Here is a 17,080-nt window from a genome sequence, read left to right on the forward strand (position 1 = left end):
TCATATTTTTAAAGATAATTGTCCCTGATTTTCTTCCGAGTTTTGCTTTCTTGAGCTCCCAGCCACAGTAGGAATTTAAACCCGTGATTTCAACGCGATTGTGTGAAAGCATCAGTCTTGCAGCACTCATCTCTTGTGTGAGGACCAACAACTGTTAAGATCTCCACCTCACTCCAGAGCTACCAGCACTCTCCCGATATCTCTCAGGGTAAGAGGTAGATACACAGCAAGTCTCATTTCTGTTCTGGCACCGAGTTGGTGGAATGAACTTCCCCTAGATGTCTGAACAGCTGAATCACTGGCTGTCTTTAAACAATGTGTGAAGATCTACAGTACGTCTTCCTGAAACACTAGCTCTTATTTTACCTGTTTGTTTTATGTAAAAAAAAAAAAAAGTATGCTATAATTCCTCCCAACAGAGTTTTAGGCTGATGGTATACTAAGTCTGTGACCTAGTGAACGAGTGGTTATGTATTCATTGATAGAGCTTCAAAGAACTTCAAAGCACATTTGTACATCTCTGTGGAAAAGGGCGTCTCCCCAAATGCTGTAAATGTAAATGTAATTGATGTCAGAGCAGTTCAGTTCTACAAACCCGTAGCCCTGAGACATTCACACTTCCTTTCCCCAATGCACCAGTGTCTACACTTTACTCCCATGCGGTCTTAGACTGATTAACACCACCAGGTTGCTATTTCAGTATCAGTATCAGTACCTGAAAAACTCGTATCTCCCACAATATTCGGAATCGTAATGCTTAGAATCCGATTGGTTGTTTGCACTGGTTTGTATATACATAGGAAAAAAACGTTGTTATGATGAAATGATGTTGTTATGATGAAATTACTCATCGTTAAAATGATTAACTAGAAGACCTTAGCATTACGCGGCACTCAAAAAAAGCTGAAATGGCGGTATGTGAAAAACTGGTTTGTGTGTTCATGTGAAGTTCCTCATAACAATGCGATAGTTCCTCCTCACACAGAACACATGTGGAACTTAAACTGACCACAGCTGAAGCTGGATTTACACTTTTTCTCTGTATATGGACTACTTACATATTTATCATATCTAGGAGTCTTTAAATTCTTAGGTCTCAGAATGAAATATAATGCGATCGGGTGCATGCTGATTTTTCTGATCCTAGTCCCATGTTATGTACAAAGCGTGAGCTGAACTGGACATGTACAATCCTCCCCACTCGTTCTCAACACTCCTCCACTTCCTTCTCTTGGTTTCAGATTTGTAATAATTCTCAAACTTCAGAGCCTGGACGAAAGGAAAAATAAATAAATAAATAAATAAAAATTAAAACCAACAAAAAAAAAGACACGAGAAAACAATGGAGCCTGAAGCAGCATGAGTTAGTAGAACAGCAGCTACGCTCTGACAGCACTTTGTGGCACATTAGTGAATTCCTTCTAGAAGCTGAAAGCCTGGGCATGCATTGTTGTCTGGAGCTCTTGCTCTTCAAGGAAAACCAGAACAATTTTGCCCTTGATGATAATTCATCAGAAGATGATGTGCAGGCCGTGGAGCAGTCTGCCTCGAGGGTTAGTGGGAGGATGCAGAGCCATGACTCAGACCTATAGTATAGTACACACTGGGCGAAGGAGAAGGAACTCAGGGGCACAGCTAGGAGGAGAGGAGAAGAGAAGAGAGGAGAGGAGAGAAAAGGAGAGGAGAGAAGAGGAGAGGAAAGAAGAGAATATCCACACATAAATACAGTAGATAGATAGATAGATAGATAGATAGATAGATAGATAGATAGATAGATAGATAGATAGATAGATAGATAGATAGATAGATAGATAGATAGATAAAATGAAAACGCCATTGATGTTGTTTTTGAGTAGGAAATAACATTTAAAAACAATATGAATAAATGTGAAACACTGGGATGCTTGGGCTCTAGAGCTCAAGGGACATGATGAAGAATATTCATTGTATTCTGTACGCTGGCGTTGGAATTACGAGAAGATGATGCATCTAAGGTTTGACCATTTTCACAAACACACACACACACACACACACACACACACACACACACACACGTATATCCGTACTGCTTGGAAACAGCTCTTTCTTTTCCCTGTGGGACTCGGGTCAGGAGAACCAGAGGACGTGCAGCTTACTCAGATGACTCAGCAAAGCCATCAGAACTCCAGCTCACACTCTTCACGACTGAACCCATGCTCGGGATACATTTCTTCCATAAACAAATAACCGATTTTCTGAGATAAAACACAGAGTCCTGGAGTTAGCTTCGAACAGCTTGGCCTATCCTCCTATTCTTCTTTATTAATCTGTCTGGCCAGAATGTGTTGACTAATTCTTTATAACAGCGGCTCTGATGGTAGATCCGACTACAAGGCGAGTACAGGTATGGGATAATCCTGTCGTTCTAATGAGTTTCTACAGTAAAATCTCATCTCAGTGTGGTGGACATTTATATAACCCAACTGTATAAAGACAAATTGAGTTGTCGTTTTAAGGTGCAGTAGAAGAGCTTTAAAAAATTGGACTCGAAAAATACGTTTAACATGATAAATTATCCCAATTAAATAGAGTAAATGCTGCCTAAAAATCATAATAACTAGACATGGATCAGAGGTACAATCTGTATATGGCGTTGCATTGTTCAAATGTTATATAAACGTTATATAAGAAATCATTATCCGAGTCTTGACCATCCTCATGAATCATTGTGCAAAAACACATTTGTGTGTTTATAGCGTTGTCACTCGTTTTACAGCCATTTGAACGTCTGTATCTTTGTGTATCTTTTCATCGTTTATCTTTTTTGTGATGGAGTGATTAACTTTCTCAGTGTTTTTGTTTAGTTAATTATTTTTTTTTTTTTTCCTCAGCATTTGCTCATATCAAGTAAACAGCTCCAGCATCAACCTCCTTTGGGTTCGTTACTGAACTCCAGACACACAAAAAATCTGTTCACTAAAAGAACAAAGTTGATGCGTTTTACAGCAGAAACCGCACAATACACCCAAAACCACTTCCTTTGGTCGCTATGGAACTGAAAATGTACTTGACCACTAATAGGCTATTTTAAAAGCGAGTAGATCTTTTCAGAAGATATTTTATGCAGTTACTTTTATTACAGTGACTTTCAGTCAGGTGACATTAAATCACTGCTCGGTGCATAGTGAGAGCTCTGAAAACCTGTCCTCAACATCTATCGGCAAACTGCACACGTTACAGGTTTAACAGCAGCAAAGCAATGCTTAGAAGAGTAAGTTCAGAGTGCTATAGGCGTGATGGGAAGGCAGACCGAAGTAGGCAGAGTCAGACGCTTGGCAGCGCGCCTGCCGGTCTGACTCACATCTCTGGCCCAAGCTGGAGTATCAGGAGCCAGGAAGCGACAGCTTTTTCAGCACAAGCTGAGAGGCCACGAGCCCCAGCATGCAGGTGTCCGTCACATGACATCAGCACACATCAGCAGGCCACCTGGCACACGCGTCAACACAAACCTGTTTACCGCTCGCTAGCTTATCACGCAGGACTAAAGCTGATGGCTAATGTAAACAAAACACAGACAACAGAAAAACTGCTGACTCATCAATTATTACAGGATACTGGTTCTTCGGTTATGTCTCTTTAACTCCAGTTTTATAAGAAAGTCGCCAAAGGTTACGTTACACACAAAAATGACACTGCAATTGCTGTCTGCATTGAGACCTAAAAAACCTGGTAAACCCGTAACGTAACAGTTTAAAACCGGCCTCCATTAATTAAAAGAAATCAAACCCAACAGGAGCAATGCCATGGGAATTCCGGAAGGACATCCGGAAGTGTTTTAATCATTTTATAAATTAGCGATTTGATTACAATCATTACAGCTTTTACATTTATTAAAAAATAAATCTTACTTTTTTACGTACTGTACTGGAACATCCAAAAGAGGAAAATAAACAGCCGTTCCCTCATCCGACTCTCTTTTTGTCTCACTCTCGATGAACTCGATGAAAAAAATTCATTTTTTTTATGCTAAGCGGTCCCTCCAGGATTACACGAATTTTGCAATCACCGAAATGAACGCAAAAATCAAGTACGCGCCCTGATATTCGGAGGAGTTTGCATTGTTTCCAAACTGCTGAAGATTTTCCGTAGATTCGGGTCAGTCAGTCAAAGTCCTCCTCCGTTCACGTGCGTTAAACAGCAATCACAGAACGTCATTACGTGTGTATTTTCATTAGTAGGAGTTTAAAACGAGAAAAAGCCTGCAGCAAAATCAAGCACTTTTGGCTGCAACAATCACAAAGAAACTTCCTGAAATCTGTCTTTGGGTCTCTCTGAAGAAAAGAAAAAATCCATGTTATGTTACTAAGAAACCAGAAGGCCAGAAACAGAAGTCTGTTTAAAATCTATTAGGATGAGAAGATACGAAGTCCTGCAAGCATGGATATAAACCTGTGGTCTGAGCGACAGCTGACACTTCCGTTTGACAATTTTTTTTTTCACCAAGGTCTCTAATAAAGCACAGTGAAATAGCTTTAATATAGTGTAAAGTGTGTAAGGTTCACAGCAGGATGGTGAAGGGGTGGGAATTGGGGCAGCTGTTGTGTTCAGTCTGAAGGCTTCAGCATCTCCTGGGCAGGGAGCCGTGAGATTTAATTAGATGGGGTGGAATGAGGCAGGCAATTTACTGCCATCAAACTGAGATGATGAGAAATGCAACATGACACAGCAAAGCCGTCAATCTTCCGCAAATATGAATCATCTTCTTTCCTGGTTAGAACGACTGACGTGAAATATCCTGCTCGCCCTTTTCGCTGATGTCTAGGCGGACATCGTCTTGTGGCCACTTGTTAGATCTGAATGTTGAACCTTTTTTTTTAATGGAAATCATTTCTACTGAATGTGCTATGATGCCAAGTTCATCCCTGCATCCAGGAAAAAGTTTCACGTGATGTGGTCAAGCTGAAAGCTTTTACGTGGCTGTAATAAACCAAACGATGATGACCTGTCATGAGATAGCATGAGAAGATGAGAGTTACACTTACAGATAGAGTTCTAATACAAGTTCTGCCTCTGTTTAACCGTTACACGGCTGGCTGGAAGAAGATGAATAGGGTATGTGTGCATTTTTTTTTACTATTTGCATCACACTGAATGCTTTAAGTTTCCTGATGGATTAGGAGCATCCAACTTCCTGAATGAAAACAGGAAGTACACAGAGGCAGCAAAGCAGCCGTTTCAACCTTCAGGTTTAGAGGACGTTAGAAAACGAGGGTGTGTGTGTGTGTGTGTGAGAGAGAGAGAGAGAGAGAGAGAGAGAGAGAGAGAGAGAGACAGAGAGAGAGCAAGTGTATGTGTGTGTTTGTGTGTAAAAGAGAGAGAGAGAGAGAGAGAGAGAGAGAGAGAGAGAAAGGGAGAGAGAGAGAGAGAGAAGGAGAGAGCTGCTGCAAGCTACAGTTCTGAGGAGTCACTGCGGTGTGCACACACGCACACACATGCACACACACTTGTAATCGCTCTGACACACACACACACACACACACACACACACACACACACACACACACACACACACACACACACACACGCACACAGCTGCCAGCCTGATCCAGAGTGCACTCTAATCGTCATCCTCTCTGTGATTAACGAGAGCATCATGCAAAGCCACTTACTGGATGGAGACGTGTTCGAGGTCGGCCAGGTTTGGCTGGGCAAAGCATCCGGACACCAAGGAGCCCATAGAGTCCCCTGGCAGGAGAGAAGAAGAGGACAAGGAGACAGGGACAGTCCTTGCTAATAAACCCCTGAGCTCTTGTTCTTGCACGCCATGTGATGTCTCAAAAAACTCCTGAGCTTGTGGTCCTGCGTGCCATGTGATCTCTCACTCCCTCTGTGCCGGCTCTGACCTACATGGCTGCTAGGACACAGGTAGAGCTTTCTTGCTTCTTCGTTAGGAAGGCCGTAGAGCGGCTCCAGAACGGCTGGACGAGTGCCGCGCTTCCTGCCTTATGCTCCATCTGCAGGCCGGATGGAGGGGTGGGGGGTGGAGGGGGGGTGTCGTAGAGAGAGATGGAGGGGAGGATAGGGGAGTGGTGGACTGGTACGTGGCTCCTCCTCATGGAAAGGACACAGAAAGAAAGGGAGGGCTAAGAGTGTGAATGGAGAAGCTTGTGCTTGTCTGGAGTGCCGTGATGTCAGCGATGACTTTATTTACGTCCGACATGCTGTGGGGAAGAAGTCAGGAGTGTGCCTGGGTGCAGCGAGTGCAGACTGCTGCTGCTCCTCTGCTGGAGCTATAAATAACGCCGCAGCACCGCCTTGCAGCTCAGTGGACTTGACAATGAGGACATGCATCACATTTGAGGGTGAGAAGGCATGCTTTAGTCCTAATACGATCCGACGGCTTGTTCGACACAATCTGTGTTTAAGCGACACCGAGAGAACGCTAAGCTTCAAACACGTTCAGAATTTCATCAGCATAAGTGCTTTTTAGTGATCATCTCTAAAATTATGAAACCCCAGTCACGTATCGTGATTACTTATTCAGATCTTTTTAAACACAAGAGTTTTATTGCACTTTTTAAACTAAAGGACATTGTACAATATAAACCATATGACCATAAATACCACATTATAAGCACCATTAGCCTAAAAATAAATGAAAAACCAGTCAGAATACTGTACAATTAGCTCTGATCCCCTAACATCAGACACTGAGCTAACGTTAGAGAAACCCGACACAATCACAGTCAATTACAAGCCTCAATTATGAAACTGTGGATGATGATGATGATGATGATGATGATGATGATGATGATGATGATGATGAGGGTGATGATGATTAACTGTCAGACAAATAATTATGATTAATAATGTGGCACATCTACAATCATTTATCCAAACTGTACCAATAAATAGAAGTTTCTTTCTCTTCTCCTTTCTCTATTTGAACAGAATAATATAATAATGACGCCCCTTTTGGAAGCAGGTTCTAGTCTTAGAGCTAAAGCTTTAGTTTCAGGATGGCAGCAGAACAAGCTGAATTTTTGGCCTTTCTAACCATAGGGACTGTTTATAAGTGTTCTATAGTATATGCAATTCCAGCATTATGGATGTGACATTTGCACTCGCTTTGGCAATCAAAATGTCGCACAGCAGAGACCAATGCGTCAGCTTGTATATGTTCTTATTAAACCTCTGGAGGACAATGTAGACAAATCTTAAAATCTCATGTATTGATCTGAATCCATAGTAATTTATCAGTGTTGTAAATGTGATGTCATAGGGACAGACAAATGTCCGTAAATTTTAAAGAGCATTACAAAAATGATCAAGTGCATGCCGATGCCACGAGTACAAAAGTGTTGATGTGAAAGTATGTCCTGTTCTGTGAATACATCTTTAAGGGAAAAAAACAATCATTATTCAGTAAAAACTAAGATGTGTTTATTAATAAATAAGAAATAGCTGTGATAGCTGGTTGTGGTGTAAGAGGAATAAACCACTTTTTGAAGTGCAGCTATAGAAAAAGGATCGACCTTGAGCGCCGCTGCGTCGTGTGAGTGCTGACTTCAGCGTGGGACTCCATTACCCATCAGCCCCTGCATGACACATGCACCTCACTGAGCACTCACATGTGTCATGTGATATAGTATCATTATTAACAGTATTTAAGTTCCTTTTCGTTCTGTATTATAACCTACATCGTTATCGTCTGTCGTCAGTATGTTTATGAGCCTAAGCTCTATATGGTCTGTTTTATTTATGTCTTGTCTCTGATTTCTGACCCTGTAATCACAGCAGTTTAACCCAGTCACATGTTAGTCCTTACTTAACTACACAGCCTATGTTAAATGTATTCTCCTCCACTCGGGCAGGAAATCATGCAAACTCTCCTGAGGGACAAATCCAGATCCTCAGCAGACATAATGAACTTTAATCCATAAAACTCGGGAGGAATTTCCTTCACCTCCGCAATCACGTGCAGTTCAAACAGAGCCGTGCGTTTCGCTCTAAGTGGCCTTTGTGTTAAAACACGAGGGACTGAGCCGAGGCCACAGGTACGGCGGCTGTACGGCGTTGTGTAAGACACTGTCCTAATACAGGCTTAGTCTTTAGCCAAGTCTCTACTGCACATTAACACACACTCAGAGCAGGAAAAATACAGAAGGTGTGAAAACTAATAATGATCTATTGAACGTATCATGTTTTACTGCTATAAAGTGGGTTCAATGCTTTATTTAATCATCTCTGCCACCGTTTTTATATTAGCAAGTGCTAATAAAGAGCCTTTCAGAATAGCAAAGATTATTAACATAAAAAAAATAAAATAAAAAATAGCGGCTGCGGAACATCCATAAAAAAGGGGTCTGAATTTTTAACATCCGTATAGTACATGATAAGGCAGTATTAATATAATCAAGTAATATTAATATTATTAATATTTCTTTATGCTCATTTTGGATAGGATTGAAAAATGGAACTAGTAAGTTATACAAATGTTAATTCTTGATCTTTATTTGGTTGTTTTTTGTTTTTTTGTTTTTTTTTTGGCTGGTTTATTGAATTTATTATTAGAAACAGACAGAGCTCGGAAAAAGCACAAATCGTTTTGAAAAATGAATAAGAGTTCCATTCAGGATCGCTATATTTAAATGAAATGTGTTTAAATGTCTGCTCTGTTTGAGTCTTCTTGCTATCCTGACCCGCTGCACTAGCGTAGAAAGATATTCTACCGTCTGTCGACCTCCACTGAACGAGCTAGCTGTTCTAGTGCTAGTGAGTAATTAGCGACACAAATCAGTTCATCCTTTTAGTCAATGTTTGAATTTTAAAAATTTCTCATGATGCCTTCAAAGCTACTGAAAGCTCTGTTTGAGTAACAGCGTTCAGGACATTCAGAAGTGAACATCATGTCAGATGTTAAAAGTTTTCAATTTGAGCTCATACTGTACATAAAATCGTGGTGTGGAACCCTGACAGACCGGTATGTTTTGCCTGTGATGTTATGTCTACTGCGGTCGCTTTTGTTTCTTCGCATGCGCCGTCGTTGGCTCATACAGTGATGGTGCGTTCAGGTCATGTCAGAAATGTCATGTCTTATTTACAGCTCGAACGCACGTGAACACCACCACCAAGGTATAATTACGGGTGGGAAATTTTCCCTGGGCTCGGAGTTTCAGAGTCGGAGTCGTGTGAGTCGGAAAACATGGTGGAGTTAATGGATTCAGCGTTTGTAGGTGTATATGTAAAATGAATGTTTACTCGTCTCAGAAAGTTAATTACACATTAATTACGATTTCCCAGCTCATAAATATGAGCTTCCCAACAAACACTTACCGCTAGAATCGTACAAATGCAAGGAATTCTGTGTTTTTAGTCATTTTGGAATCTGTGAGATACCTAATGCTTAATTATTTAGATCTAGGTTTAATAAAACAGATTTTTAGAATAAACTTGATGTGTTTTTACCTGCTAAGACTTGCTGGAGTGCAGCAATTGAAGTCATTTCTAGTTTTCTATGTTACTGTATGATAAGAGCATCAGGAGAATCAGTGTCCTGACACTACAGGATGTATAGTAGAAGGTGCGGTTTGTACTTGAGGTTTATGAGTACCTTAAGTAGTTTCAGTTCTTCTCTTGGCATTATCAAATTGATAAACAAACCATAACCATAAACCACAAAGCGGCAGATGGCATAATTTCACCTAAAAGTTTGGACGAGAATCGATGCTGCCTATTTCCCTCATCAGCAGTTATACCCTTCTGAACAATTCTGAAAAATATGTATTCTAATCTGATTATAATCCCGTAAACTATTGGACAGCAAAAAGATCTTCTAACACATAGACTTTACTATTATAAATGATTTAGTTTGTTTGAGTTCAGTAAGATTATTTAACCTACATCTCAGCAGAAATTTGATCCAGGGTCATTTTTATTGCTTTTAACACAAACATTTACCTCTACATGGCATCATTTAAATAGATAGATAGATAGATAGATAGATAGATAGATAGATAGATAGATAGATAGATAGATAGATAGATAGATAGATAGATAGATAGATAGATAGATAGATAGATGTGTAACACTTAAATAAATAAAATGGCCAAATGTTGATGAATGAATCTTGCAGCAATGTATTAATTAAAAAAATAATATTAAAAATGCTAAATTTGTGTTAAAAATAAACTATGATTATAATTCAAACTATTCTACATTGTATTTATAATTATAAATATTTAATAATTGAATTTAACTATAATATGTAATATATTATTGTGTCAGAAAAAATTTTTTGCTTTTTAACAACCGTTATAAATCTTGAATATTTTTGTATTCAATACACAGTGGAATGCTGTGATTCCAGCGCGTGTTAGAAAAGCAAAGCTGAGTAAGACCTCAGCACCGATACAGTAAACATTAGTGTAAAATTAAGAAATTTTAAGAAAGTGACAGTGTAATGAAGAGAAGAGTTTGCGGTAATGTTTTATAAAAGTGTTCGAGCTGCCAGCCTCGGTGTTATCCCCATCTCATGTGTAGACATTTTATTTTCTCTTTCCAAAACTCAGACAAACTGCAGACAAAAGCAGGAAGCTGTAACGCTAAAGAGACCATCATAACACAGCCAATAGAGGTGTGTGTCGACTCTACATCAAACAATCCAGCTGTGTTTATAATGTAAACGTGGGAGACGCTGCTTCTAGCCCTCATGTCCTACCTTGACCAGCTGCGCAGCCAATCTCTTGTGTCCTTCCCCATCATGCCATTGGCCAGAGCTCCATCCGTGTGTCCACCATCCATCTCCGTGTTCAGGAAGGAGGAGGTCATCTCCAGGGCGGCTTTCCCGCTCTTCTCGGTTGCACTGACGCTCAGCAGCTCCTCCTGCCTGCTACTAGCCTCCATAAAGAGCGCGCTCTCTTTCAGCCGCTGCTGGATCATGGGCGTGAGGGGCATCTCTACAACCCGGTGTGTGGGCCCTAGTTCAGCCTGTGCGTCTGTCTCGTCAGCTGAGGAGGACAGAGCGTCCAGCGAGTCCAGGCTGCTGTAGAGTGTAACGCACAGCCGCTCCGACTCCAGAATGCTCTCGAACTGACTGCTGAACATGTCTGTGGCTTCCTCGCTCTGGCAGGCTCTGCCCTCTACACACCTACTGAGAAGAATAAATATTCAATCTGGATGTTACTTCTGTTTTTTTGGCTTGGTATAGCATCAAGTTCACAGCAGACACTCTACACAGTTATATTAATCGAACGAGAAAACAAGTTTTGTTTAAATAATCAAGTGTTATTTAACATACAAAAATGAATAATCGTTTCTATGGACATTGTTGGAAGGAGTTTCCAGTGTCAGTGCTTTTGTTAGCAGCTTTAAATGTTCTGATAAAGTTTTCAGGATGCAGGAATTTTCCCCTAACACGTGAAAACTTCGATAGAGAGAAGAGTCAAGAATGAGACTCTTATAGCATGACATCAGGAATTTGTTTAGTCTGCGTTCTGTGATGTTAAATGTAATCATAAACAGTTTATTTCATGCAGTATGTCATGTAGTTCTTTCATACATAAAACCTCTTTACCAAATTGCTGTGGTGTAACAGGAATAAAACACTCAGTGCAGAAGGATAATAATCAGCTTCAGGGTGGTAACAGTAGCTGAACTTTAACCCTGAGCCCACCACTGATATTTGACTTGTAACAAAAAATCAAGTTTGTGACTGTGGTTATTTAATATGATCTATTTAAATATATTTAAATGATTCCTACCACTAGATGGCAGGCAAACACAACAGTTACAGCACAATGTAAAGACTGAACTGTAAAATCTCTATTTAATACATAAGATAATGTATTGTTCTAATATGATCCCTGTATCAGTCCATGCTAAAGAGTCAGTTAGGGGCATTTACATATCAACAAGCTGCTAAAAAACAGAAAATAAAACGAATTCTTCATTGCGGATTTATTTTTTTATTGAAAAAGTGGAAGAAGAGTAAATTATAGGCATGAACTAATCAGTACAAGGAACTGCTGTTGTACGAACAGCACTCAGCAATACATCTGTCAAAATATTTGGTGACTGAAAAGACTAAGTTCTGCCATCCATTAGCCACCAGGTTTTAGTCCATGTGGTGCTCATGAAAAGAAGAACAGTCAGATCTTATTACTGCAATATCAGCAGGAAACTGTATATGATCCTGCTAGCTAATGACTAATCCAGTGCATGGGTGTGTGTGTGTGTGTGTGTGTGTGTGTGTGTGTGTGTGTGTGTGTGTGTGTGTGTGTGTGTGTGTGTGTGTGTGTTACAGTGTAAGTCACATACCTGGCTGAGCTTTTTTCATTCACTTCAGTAACACACACCACCGGCACGGCGGTCTGAAGCGTGTTGTCCTGAGAAGGTTTCTCCATGTCCTGAGTTGTCTGTCCCGTCTCTTCAGCCTCTCCATTCAGGAAAATGTCTCCGACAGCCTGGTCCTCCACAAAGCGCAGCATCTTCTGGGGTTTCTCCCGTGCTTTGCCCCCGTCCAGGAAGGCACTGAAGATGCCGGGGATCTCCGCCAGGATTTTGCTGGACTCATCCAACGAGGTATCCAGAAGCCTTGGTGACGAGTCTCTGCTCTCGCCTCCCTCCTTCTTTTCCATAGTGGGCACCGGTGCAGGTTTATGTTGGCTTGTAGTTGCATTCCTGGTGTCTGGGCCATGAGGCGGGTTCGCGCAGTGCAGCTCCTGAGCTGAGCTCGGGTCCTGAATCAGTGCCTCACACCACGAGTCGAACATCACGTTGCTCAGCTTTTCTGACTGCGTGGGATCTGAGGTGCAGTTCTGTAGCTCTGGGCCGTGATCGGCTGTGCCCGGAGGAGAAGGAGTCGTCCCGTTACAGGGGATCATGTCTGAAGAGGTGTCTCCTGATTGGCTGCTCTGCTCGGTCGCCACAGCATGCCGGGCTTGGGCCGTGAGGCCGCTCAGCAGCTCGGCAAGCTCCCTGTCGATCTCCTGAAAGAGTGACACCTCGTCAAGCTCATCCTCCTGGATGGAGGGGTCAGGGGTTGTGCTGATGTTGGCCTCCAGCTGGGGTGTTGTGTCAGGTGTAGAGGCTGAACAGAGGCAACAGAGCACATACAGAAAATCCTCCATTAACCATTCTGTCAAATGTTGAAAGTATTATACACAACTTTATTTCCATCTAATACACAAAAGTCACACGCAAACATGTGCTACACATATAAACCCAGAACTCTCACCCTATCGGCTCAAGGCTTTAGACACGTCCATGTTGTCACGGTTTATTGATTTCACATTGTACAGACTGGCTGTACATGACTATTATACATGACTGGCTGTGTTTTTTCATAAACACCCCTTAATTATTGCTTTTGTGCTCTGGGTTTTTATTACCTATTATAATAAACCTATTTATTACCTATTAGATCCTTTCAGATTTGCAAACTCTAAGGGGAACTTAAGAGTCTATCACAAGGCTGGGGACCTCCTGGATGAGGTACCAAACCATCACAGGGCACAATCCCTTACACACTCACACACTATAGACAATTTAGAGATGCCAATCACCCCACAGCACGTCTTTGTACAGGGAAAGGACCCTGGAGTATCAGGAGGCTGGAGCGTACCCTGGATGCATGAGGCAACTGTACTACAGACTACTGAACCATACTACTGAAAATACTCTTGAATTCTCAGATCTGATTGGTTAATTGGAAGAAACCTACAGTATAGTGGAATGAAACACTTTGGGACATGCTGCTATAGGAAAGTAGCCTCAGGCTGGTAACATCCTGACACTGACCCATAAAACTACACAGGTTTATTTCTTACTTTAACTTTAGTCTAAAATAAAACAGGCATAAAGATGAGACATTCTGAACACTGAGTTCCTCATTTAAACTCCTCAGGCCTTTTCACAGGTAAACTACAGAGCTCAAATTAGCAAAATACACACACACACACACACACACACACACACACACACACACACACACACACACATACATACAAAACCCTCACACACACATATACTCCCATACACATATACACCCCCCAACAGACATACAACCCCATACACACACATACAACCCCATACACACATACAATCCCATACACACACATACAATCCCATACACACATACAATCCCATACACCCCCAACACACATACAACCCCCCCCACATACATATACCCCTGAACACACATACAACCCTATACACACATATACACCCCACACACACATACACCCCCAACAAACATACACCCCCACACACAAATACACCCCATAGACACATACACCCCACACACACATACAACCCTCACACACATACACCCTCCACACACATACAACCCCCACACACATACACCCACACAAACATACAACCCCCACACACACATACAACCCCCACACAGACATACAACCCCCCTCCTACACCCCACACACATACACCCCCCCCCCACACACACACACATACACCCACCACACACACATACACCCACCACACACATACTGTAGAGAGATCACCACATTCAGTTACACTCAGCTGATGATTCAGGTTTAGCTTTTCACCTGATGTGTGTTTAGAACAGCTGTGCCACGTTCTCCGATGTAACTATCAGATCTATTGGAATAAACATTATTCTGTTATCACATCCTGCAATTGCTGGCATGCTAGTAGGAGAGTGCATCAGACTGTGTATTAGAGAGTACTGATTGAGCTTATCATGAATTACTCCAGTGTGGTTTGAGAACAGAGACAGACTGTGTACACACACTCAAAACACACACACACACACACAGAGAGAGAGAGAGAGAGAGAGAGAGAGAGAGAGAGAGAGAGAGAGAGAGAGAGAGAGCGGAAAGGATGGAAAAGCGGCCAGTCTCAGCTACAGTTGTGCCTCATGCGCATGTCTCTTTCATTCTTTCACAAAAAGAACAGCACAAGCATTCAATATCTCTAAAGCTCCATGTGAATAAGTCACTTTATATAATCAGGCTAAAAACAGAGCCGGATAGGTGCTGAAGAATTATGTCTTCACCAGGTGGCAGCAACCGCCTGTCCTTACAGCATCACACTGACAGCACAGGCGTAGCGTCTCAGTCAAAATGTAATATAAATACTTCCTCTAACAGAAAACCACAGCAAAACACTTTACAAAGACAGCAATATAAAAAACACATACTACATATAGGGGTCTTTCACACACACACACACACACACACACACACACACACACACACACACACACACACACACACACACACACAGAGAGAGAGAGAGAGAGAGAGAGAGAGAGAGAGAGAGAGAGAGAGAAAGAGAATATTTTTTGTGTGTGTGTGTGTGTGTGTGTGTGTGTGTGTGTGTGTGTGTGTGTGTGTGTGTGTGTGTGTGTGTGTGTTAGAAAGAGAGAGAAGATCTCATTATATTAGGCCTAAAGACAGTAAGTGCATAAGGAATAAAATGAACTTTAATCTAACTGGATTAAGACCATTGTGCTGTGACTGGAGCGCATGAACACAACTGTTATAAAGTCCTGGTTACAACTACAACATCAAGTATGTTAATTAGGCAAATAAATAAATAAACAACCAACCAACCAACCAAATAAACAACCAAACAAACAAATAAATAATCACTGATGATATAATTCTCAGATATTTTTCTGTAACAATCTCAGCTGCTTTTTAATTGATTGTGGGATTTGAGCTCAGTGTACAGTTCCTATAGTGGCATGTGTGTAAGTCAGCGGAGTCACAGAGAAGCTCTGAAGCGTGAAACTCTTGTGTGCTCATCTTAAAGAGAGCCTGAACTGTTGGTCAGGGAAAAATCACCCAGCATGACCAAGAGTGCAAAACACAAACTCACTCAGGCAGCAGGAGATGTGGAGCTTCACCTGTCCTTTATCTCCAACATGGTGTAAAATATGAATGAGGTTCATGTGTGGAGCAAAATATTGAGAAGAGTAGAGACCTGGTCTTCACCTGGAGTGAGTCAGTGTGGCACAGTGAGGCAGGGGTTACCACTAGAGACGAAGCTGTATTTAGAGGAAATAAAGAGTCTGGTGGTGAGACACACTTTATTCTTGACACTGCTTTGTAAAGTAGAATCCTGCACCCAAAAACTGAAACAATGTCGTTCAATGTCTTCAAAGCTAATCTCAGTGTAGCTATGTGCAACCGCTATCGGCTGACCAACTAGTCTATCTTGTTATATAGAATAGATTAATTATTAGCGTTAATAAAGAGGGAATAAAAGGATGGCTTTAACTGCGATGACTGTGACAATGTTTTTTTGGCAGAAACCCAAAACAGTGGAAAGTCACGTCGTCATCATGTGAATCTCCTTAGTGAGAGGACTCATTTTTTTTTGCCATCACAGAGAGAGAGAGAGAGAGAGAGAGAGAGAGAGAGAGAGAGAGAGGAGAAAGAGAGAGGAGAAAGAGAGAGAGAGACAGAGAGAGTGAGTGAGAGAGAGAGAGAGAAAGAGACAGATAGAGAGAGAGAGACAGACAGACAGACAGACAGACAGACAGGAGAGAGAGAGAGAGAGAGAGAGAGAGAGAGAGAGAGAGAGAGAGAGAGGAGAAAGAGAGAGAGAGACAGAGAGAGTGAGTGAGAGAGAGAGAGAAAGAGACAGATAGAGAGAGAGAGAGAGAGACAGACAGACAGACAGACAGACAGGGGAGAGAGAGAGAGAGAGAGAGAGAGAGAGAGAGAGAGAGAGAGACAGACAGACAGACAGACAGACAGGAGAGAGAGAGAGAGAGAGAGAGAGAGAGAGAGAGAGAGAGAGAGAGAGAGAGAGAAGACAGAGAGAGAGAGACAGACAGACAGGAGAAAGAGAGAGAGAGAGAGAGACAGAGAGAGACAGAGAGACAGGAGAAAGAGAGAGAGAGAGAGACAGAGAGAGACAGAGAGACAGAGAGAGAGATAATAAAAATTTGTTTTCCTCCATAAAATAGGTTTGACATATTCAAACTGAGAAAAACAAGCATATCCACATGCTGGGGTGAAAATCAGCTCCTTAGTCAACTTTCCAAGATGGCGCCGGTGAGGTCGGCTTCCGTCACGACTTTATGGCCGCTTTTTGTTTGTTTCTGTTT

The 17,080-nt window shown here is 41.7% G+C and overlaps 1 protein-coding gene across 11 annotated transcripts in view; it reads right to left on the reverse strand.

Annotated features, from left to right (window-relative positions):
- Positions 1 to 17,080, reverse strand: part of psd3l (pleckstrin and Sec7 domain containing 3, like) — a 109,618-nt gene that overhangs the window by 71,076 nt on the left and 21,462 nt on the right. For 8 of the 11 annotated variants that reach the window (XM_047804555.1, XM_027141200.2, XM_047804553.1 and 5 more), the window contains 2 exons: positions 12,298 to 13,069; positions 10,700 to 11,131 (listed from right to left, as the gene is read on the reverse strand). In XM_047804555.1, coding sequence (XP_047660511.1) covers positions 10,700 to 11,131; positions 12,298 to 13,069 — 1,204 coding nt within the window. Of the gene's footprint in view, positions 1 to 5,648; positions 5,950 to 10,699; positions 11,132 to 12,297; positions 13,070 to 15,843; positions 15,968 to 17,080 lie in introns of those variants that run through there. The other 3 variants (XM_027141201.2, XM_047804554.1, XM_027141205.2) reach the window with 3 other exon arrangements.

The sequence above is a fragment of the Tachysurus fulvidraco genome, chromosome 20 (assembly GCF_022655615.1).
Source record: "Tachysurus fulvidraco isolate hzauxx_2018 chromosome 20, HZAU_PFXX_2.0, whole genome shotgun sequence".
In the NCBI taxonomy this organism is placed as follows: domain Eukaryota; kingdom Metazoa; phylum Chordata; class Actinopteri; order Siluriformes; family Bagridae; genus Tachysurus; species Tachysurus fulvidraco.